We start from the raw sequence: 7,130 nt of genomic DNA on the forward strand, positions 1-7,130 counted from the left end.
GGAAAGCGATTTCTGCCTGTGTGAGGGAACTGGAATCTAAGATCCGTTGTGTGGCATGTAAGTGAGGCGGCATACGGATTCACTGGGGGGGCAGAGACCGCAATGGAGGCGTTTTTGTCGTCAAAGTTTATTGAAGTAAAGTCAGCAATAAGAACGGCAACAAAAAATCGAATCTTCAACCACATGTATCCGCTTCTTTGTAACGATTTCTTTTACATGCATTTTATTTTTATTGTTGTTATTATATTCTTGATTTGTTTCCCTTATTATTATTTTCCGGTTTATTTGTAGGTACGAGGGAGAAGTTCATGTCTTCAACACGGTTGACAGAAATGGAGAGCAAAATAAATGAGGTGCGCCATCGCCTGGCGAACCTCAACCTGAGTTTTCAGCTCGATGAAGACGCCGCTCGTCCCTGCGAAGTTCACGCGGTAAAGGACGATAAGCAGAATTCACCTGTGCTGGTGGAACGCGATCTCAATAGGAGCGTCACGGCGAAGAGTGCAATGCCCGCATCTACTGGGGACATGAACCGCCTGGTGGAGTTGGCCAGGCGGGAGGCGGCGCAGAGAGACGGCAGTCACCAAACACCACAGCCGAACGGCTGCAAGGAACGTAGGAGGACGACGCACTTTTCAACGGAGAATTTGCAGATAGGCCTGCAGGGACACACGTATTATGACCCGACGCCGGCGGCCCCAACAACACAATACCACGTGAGCGCGTGGGCGCCTACGGCGTCTTTCCAGCAGCAGCCTGCGAGATCGGCGGGGAGAGCTCCATTATATTCCTCTCACGTCCCCACATCGACTCTTTCTTGTGCTGGCCACCGTTCCAATGTGCCTGCCGCAGCAGCCCCAACGTCACGGCCGACTTCGGGGTTGGTCGGCGGGTTTGATCCACTTCAGGCCGTTCAGGCTCGTTTGCGGGAGAAGCTGCGGAAGTCGGCTGCAAGCAGGAGTCCGCTTTCCAGTCCAGGAAGTGCCGAGCAGTCACCATCCCCAAAACCGCAGGAGTTGTGGCAGACTAGCCACTCTGGAGCTCTCACATGTGCGCCCGACGATGCATCGAACGAGGTGTTGCCCAGCACAACGCAGACCGGGTTGAAAAAAACTAAACGGGAACAACAAGAGCAGCAAAATGTGGAAGCATCCACCCCTAAAATAAAGGGAGCGACCGATGTCATTTGTAACGCGAAGCAACGGTTTGCATCGCCAGGTTCACCGGGAGTGGCATCGTTGTCGCAGTCTTTTCTGGATGGCAAAGGGCATTGCCAGAACCGAGTTGCCTCCAAACCGCTGCCGAAGGATGTGTATTCACGCTCTACATCTGCTTTCCGCAGCGAAATCTCCGCAAATCCCTCTTCCCAGAAGAAATCTGTCCAAATACCGCGTCGTCCCAGTTCTGTTGCTTCCCGACAACGGAGCCCTTGTCAACTTGCTCAGCCCGCACTTCCACGCAAATCCACTCCGCAACGAACAGTGCTAGATGTATTGACGGGCGCGGAGGTCTTTGCACTGATGCGTTTGCGTGGCATTATTGTCTCTCGTGGGGAAACAGGGGAATGCACGTTACCCGAAACACGGTGCCACTCTATTTACCTTTCACCAGATGAACACAAGCAACTTCTTGACCTCCGCTCAAACCTTCGATTAGGCCACTTCTCCGTGAAGAAAAAAGGCGACAAGAGTCAACCAAGCGCACCGAGGTCTGTCTCTAGAAAGTCATCCTCAAAGCCATTGCCGGTTCGTCGATCCTCGTCTGCACTGCATGACGCATCAAAATGGTAGTATTAGATCACCTATTGAGATGCATCCTTCTTGGCTAGATTATTTTTATTATTATTATTGTTACTATTAGACACTCAGCTGAACAAATATTGTCAAGTAGCCTTTTCTTAGGCACTGTCTGCGCTTGCCGATTGAAATGAGCGAATGCGAAGTTAACGCCTTTGTTTGGTGTGTTATTATTATTAATAAGTTCATATATATATTTTTTTGTTTTTGCTTTTTTAATTTACGGCTTCTTTTTTTTTTTTTTTTTCTTTTGCTTCAAGATATTTATGCTGTTTGGAACCACGGGAGCGTTGCTGCTAAGAAGTTCAGTTCCCTTGAAGAATTTGCTGCAGGAACCCTTCCTTCGTGGGGTCCGAAAAGCAGTCATTTTAAAAAACACCCCCCAGGAGAGCAAAGGACACGGTGGACCGCATGCACGCGCTGTGGGCCGAGAGGGTCCTTCTTATTTGATTCACAATAAACATCAATCATCACAACTACCGTATGAATCTCAATTCTCTGGCGGAAAGAATTCTTCGGCGAGATGTTCATCTTTGGTGAATGAGCTGCCGGATTTCATGGAGATTCCCAAGCCGCATCAGCACGATGAATTAAAGGAATGTGGGCAGAAGGTTTGCGCCGAAGAAAATAAAAAACCCGAAAAGAAATGGCTTTCTGTAGAGAAGCAGATTGTACGACGGCTTGCCTTGGATGGAGCTTCTTTGTTTATTGGCGGTGATGCCGGGACAGGAAAGTCCTTTTTACTGCGTTGTATAGCCGAATCACTTGAAGCGAAGGGTTTAACTGTTTTGGTGACGGCGTCTACGGGCATAGCCGCAGTTGGAATTGGTGGGAATACATTTCACAGTACATTTGGTGTTCCTGTCACATCTGACGATGAGAGGGATGCATCCACGGCTGGTGCTGCACCTCACATTTGGTACGATACCGAGTCATTGGCAGTGCCGGATGTTATCATTGTGGATGAGGTGTCACTTTTGCATGCTGGTTACATCGAGGCGTTGGATTTGGCAGCACGCATGGCTCCCGGTAGATCACAAAATAAACCATTTGGTGGAATTCAGGTCATACTTTCTGGTGATTTTTTGCAGCTTATGCCCGGTCGCCTGTGGTCTAGGGGTAACTCCGAGCGTCTCTTTTGTGCGGGGGTGGAAAAAAAAGGCGTCATACCCACTGGAGTGACGCCGGAGATGGAGAAGCTCACCGTTTCCCAGGAAGAGAACTGTGCACTGGGCGTTTCGTCGCACCATCTTCAACGCGAATCTACTCTTCTTTCTGTGAAGCGCCGCCGCCAATTGCTTCGTTTTTATTGTGACCGTCCGGTCTATGAAAGCGCTACTTTTGAACATTGCCTGCTTCATCTGCAGCTTTCGGAGCCGGCGCGTCAGAGGGAGGATCCGAAGTATCTCGAGGATCTGAACAAACTGCGTCGTGGGATTCTGACTCACCGACTTTCACGTTCTGCCGTGCATAACCCTGAGGACCCTGATGCCATTCGACTGTTTCCAGTTAAGCATGCGGTGACGGCGTTCAATGCTTCAAAAATGCTTGAATTAACCGGTGAGGAACGTTGCTTTAAGAGCGAGTTTCACGTGACAAGTGGCAATGGGGCAACGTCATCTGCGAGGCGTTCCACAAGGGGCGATTGCAGGACCTATCCCGACCTGCTCGTTGTTCACTTCCGCAACAAACCGATGCGCTCTGCGAACTGGCGTCGGCAAGCAGAGGAGTTGATACGCCAATTCTGTTCGCAGTGCAAGCTAAACGGCGCTGTACGAATTCTGATACCACCCGTTTCTTCACGTTACTCGCATCATTTATCCGTATACGTTTGCTTTTTGGGGCCGACAAGAAGTGTGGCATCGAGTTCGATGGCCGCACTGCGATCCGCGTTTAACGATAATTTTCTTGCCAAATCCAAAGAAGCTGCAGCAGCCCGGAAACATTGGGGAACAATTCTTTGGGAGGTGCGAAAGGTCGACTTTTTGAAACGTTTCCTTCTGTTTTCTCTGGAGCGCCGATATGCCAAAGTTATTCAACGAGACCAAGTGCTTCAGCACAAGCGACTGAAGGTGGGATGCCGCGTCATGTTGCTGCGTAATCTCAACAGAAATTACGTGAACGGCTCGCTTGGGACTGTTGTTGGCTTCCAGCCTCTACACCAAGTTGAACATCTTCTTCCGACGGACCTGAAGGTTCTGTTGCCACCGGGACAGTATGCCGCCTTAAACCATTTGAAGAGGCACTCGAGCCACAGACATACTGCGGCGCAGAAGAAAAAAGGTGCCTGCAACGATGGTCATGGTGGGACGATTGTTCCAGTTGTGCGAATGGACTCGGATGCCAAAGAGGTGGCCATTCCGTGGGTCTCCCTTCCGTTGCCATGGGAGCAGCGTGAGGGATTTTACGCGGTGCGAATCGTAGCCATGCCTCTTACTCCGGCGTACGCCTACACTGTTCACAAAGTTCAGGGACTAACGTTTGATCATTCGGTTCTTTTTGACGGAAGCGGATTTTTCCCCTGCGACCATCTCATTTACGTTGCTGCGAGCCGCGTAAAGCGCTTTTCACAGTTTCGAATGATCAATGTTTCTCCCCGTATGGTGTCCGTTCACAGAGGTGCTCTGCGTTTTACGTCCGGCATTCCTTCCGTGTCCGAGGCAGCGAAGAAGTGGGCAGCGTGGAAGAGAACTGAGAAAGGAAAGGTAACATCACAGCCCTCTAAAGAGGCTACCACTTTGTCTACGCTTCCCCCTGATCTTTCTTTGTTTTGTGCCGAGTGGAAGCTGCGTCCTTATGGACGAGCGAAACAGAAATAGAGCTCATGGTTGAATGGTCTGCAGACACCAGAACGATTTTTTATCTTTATTTTTTAATTTTGCCGAGCTGTTGGTTTAATAAAATTTTTTTTCTTTTTTTCTTTTCGGTCTGGGGCTGGAGGTTTTCTGTTCTTATTTTTATTTTTGATTTGTTTATGTTTTTATTTTTGTTTTTATTTTTTTTTTTATTTTCTGCGCGAGGAGCCGAAGAGGGTTTTTTTCATCTGCTTCTGTGGGGTGCAATATTGCTGTTTCCTCATTTCTGCGTGAAAGCGTCGAGTGAATTGAAAGGGACATCAATTTATTTTTTTCTGTTTGTTTGTAGATGTTTTTTTTTTTTTTTTATTTTGTTTTTTCTGTTGTGCCCTCACATATCCGTCAATTTTATTTTTGTGTTTGTGTGTGGCAATGCATGCAACTGCCGTGAGTTTTTTTTTTTTTTTTTTTTTTTTGCCGCTTCCCAGTATCCCTGCAAAGGGCGAACAAAAATAAAGGGAAAAAAATGGTGGGGCTTGTGAAGTTGGACTGCGGCGTTCAGCACTACGACTGGGGGAAAGTTGCCGCGGAGAGTTTTGTGGCGAAGATGAAGCACGAGACGGACGGAACTCGTAAGTACGCAGAGTTGTGGGTCGGAACACACATGAATTGTCCCTCCCGACTGTTCTCCGGGCAGCTGTTGGGGGAGTACCTCCGCGATCCGGGTATCGCCAACAGTTTTTTCTCGCCAGAACATCAAAGCAACGTGGAGCTGCGCAACAATGTGCCGTTTCTCCTCAAGGTCTTGTCGGTACAGACGGCACTTTCTATACAAGCGCACCCTAATAAGAAATTGGCGGAGAAGCTTCATCGCGAGAACCCAAGCAAATACAAGGACAATAACCACAAGCCGGAGCTGATCGTGGCACTCACACCATTTGAAGCTCTTTGTTGTTTTCGTCCTCTGCAAGAAATTCTTTGTCTTGTTGAATCTACGAAGCCGTTGAAGACGCTTCTCGGGAATGTCGCCGTTGTCTCAGCAAAGGAGAGTGAAGGGGATCTTATTGAGGGCATGATGCGTGTTCTGTACAGCCTAAACCCCGAAGTCCACACGAAGGCTCTTCGAGAACATGCGGCAGCTGTCAGTGCAAAGGGCGAGGCGGCTTCCACGGAAGATCGTCTTTTTTTGCGTCTCATGTCTCAATACCCAGATGATATTGGTTGCTGGATGTTGTACTTTCTTAACTATGTACAAATGGAACCTGGCCAGGGTCTGTTTTTATCAGACAGTGAGCCGCACGCATATCTGTACGGGGATGGCGTGGAAATCATGGCAAACAGCGATAACGTTGTGCGTGCTGGCCTGACTCCAAAGTGGAAAGACGTTCCCACGTTGCTGGAGATGTTGCATTATAATACCAATGGCCTGGAGCGGGCAAAGTATGAGCGTTATCGCGCTGCCGAGGGAGAAGCATGGGAGGTGCAACGCTATTCTCCGCCGGGTAGGTTTACCGAATTTTCCCTCTACCGCATGGAACACGTTGCACAGAAGGCGAGCGAAACTTGTGTCAATCTTCCCAACATTGGACTGGGCTTCTGTTTGGGCGGTGAGGGCGTTGTGAATGGGACGCACGTGGCGGAAGGCGACTGCTTTGCCGTTCCACACGGTCCGTTGAAGTGCGAGGCTAATGGACGGTGCGTGTTGTTTGTTGCCTCCACAAATGACGCCTTACCGGAGCAGGCTCACATGTAGGCGCAGAAAGGATCTTGAACGTTGTTACTGAATGATCTTGAAGGCGGGAGGGAATTGAAGGAAGCAAAAAAGCGTTTTTTTTTTTAATTTATTTGGCCTGTTGTCGCAAATAAAAAAACAAAAAAAAAAAAAAGAAAACAGATGTCAAGCGAGGGAGGCCACAGGAAGAACTGAAAATGGTCAAAAGAGAATTGCGGCAAAAAGATACAAGGAAAAGTAAATGGCATTGAATGGAGAAGAGCGTCCTGCAGAAAACAGCGTCGTTTTTGAGTATTGCCTCTTTTTTTTTTTTGTTGGAGGGGGGAGAGAGGGGAGGGGGGCTTGTGGGTATTTTGCGGTGTTGGTACGTGTGCGTGGTGACGGAGTGTCAGCCGTTTTTTTTTTTTTTCGGCAGTTTCATTCTTTTTTAAACTATTTATGAAATGAAATTATTATTATTATTTTTTTTTTCAATTCTTGTCGGCGCGTGACTGGCAGCGTTTATAGGAAAGTGCTGACAAACGCATTCATGGCCTCCATCTCAAATCAATCCAAGGAGATGCGTGAGAGACACCGCCGCATGTTGTGCGAACTGCTGCGGCTGGAGGAGAACCAGGAATGCATGGACTGCCAGGCGCGGAACCCGATGTGGGCCAGCACCAACTTGGGCATTTTTATTTGCCTGCGTTGTAGCGGACTGCATCGACAGCTCGGTGTTCACGTGAGCAAAGTGAAGAGCTGCACTATGGACTTGTGGGAGCCGGAGCAGGTTGCCTTCATGCGTGCAATGGGCAATGGCAAGGCTAA

The 7,130-nt window shown here is 48.8% G+C and overlaps 4 protein-coding genes across 4 annotated transcripts, besides 9 other annotated features; all 4 read left to right on the forward strand.

The window, feature by feature from the left end:
* Positions 1–7,130: a sequence feature (heterozygous, Esmeraldo-like haplotype).
* Tc00.1047053503677.29 (hypothetical protein, conserved) lies at positions 309–1,790 on the forward strand (the record flags this gene model as incomplete). The annotated part of the gene is made up of 1 exon (XM_799921.1): positions 309–1,790. The coding sequence occupies one exon, from the start codon at positions 309–311 to the stop codon at positions 1,788–1,790; it is 1,482 nt and encodes a 493-aa protein (XP_805014.1).
* Positions 1,829–1,859: a microsatellite.
* Positions 1,964–1,999: a sequence feature (AT_rich).
* Positions 2,024–2,048: a microsatellite.
* Tc00.1047053503677.20 (PIF1 helicase-like protein, putative) lies at positions 2,063–4,615 on the forward strand (the record flags this gene model as incomplete). The annotated part of the gene is made up of 1 exon (XM_799919.1): positions 2,063–4,615. The coding sequence occupies one exon, from the start codon at positions 2,063–2,065 to the stop codon at positions 4,613–4,615; it is 2,553 nt and encodes an 850-aa protein (XP_805012.1).
* Positions 4,739–4,807: a sequence feature (A-rich).
* Positions 4,944–4,971: a microsatellite.
* Positions 5,044–5,067: a microsatellite.
* Tc00.1047053503677.10 (phosphomannose isomerase, putative) lies at positions 5,118–6,344 on the forward strand (the record flags this gene model as incomplete). The annotated part of the gene is made up of 1 exon (XM_799918.1): positions 5,118–6,344. The coding sequence occupies one exon, from the start codon at positions 5,118–5,120 to the stop codon at positions 6,342–6,344; it is 1,227 nt and encodes a 408-aa protein (XP_805011.1).
* Positions 6,452–6,482: a microsatellite.
* Positions 6,747–6,794: a sequence feature (AT_rich).
* On the forward strand, positions 6,853–7,130 carry Tc00.1047053503677.4 (hypothetical protein, conserved; the record flags this gene model as incomplete). Its single annotated transcript, XM_799920.1, has 1 exon — positions 6,853–7,130. A coding segment is annotated over one exon (278 nt), but the record flags the coding sequence as incomplete, so codon positions are not given.

Source organism: Trypanosoma cruzi, genomic scaffold (genome assembly GCF_000209065.1).
Source record: "Trypanosoma cruzi strain CL Brener 1047053516351 genomic scaffold, whole genome shotgun sequence".
In the NCBI taxonomy this organism is placed as follows: domain Eukaryota; phylum Euglenozoa; class Kinetoplastea; order Trypanosomatida; family Trypanosomatidae; genus Trypanosoma; species Trypanosoma cruzi.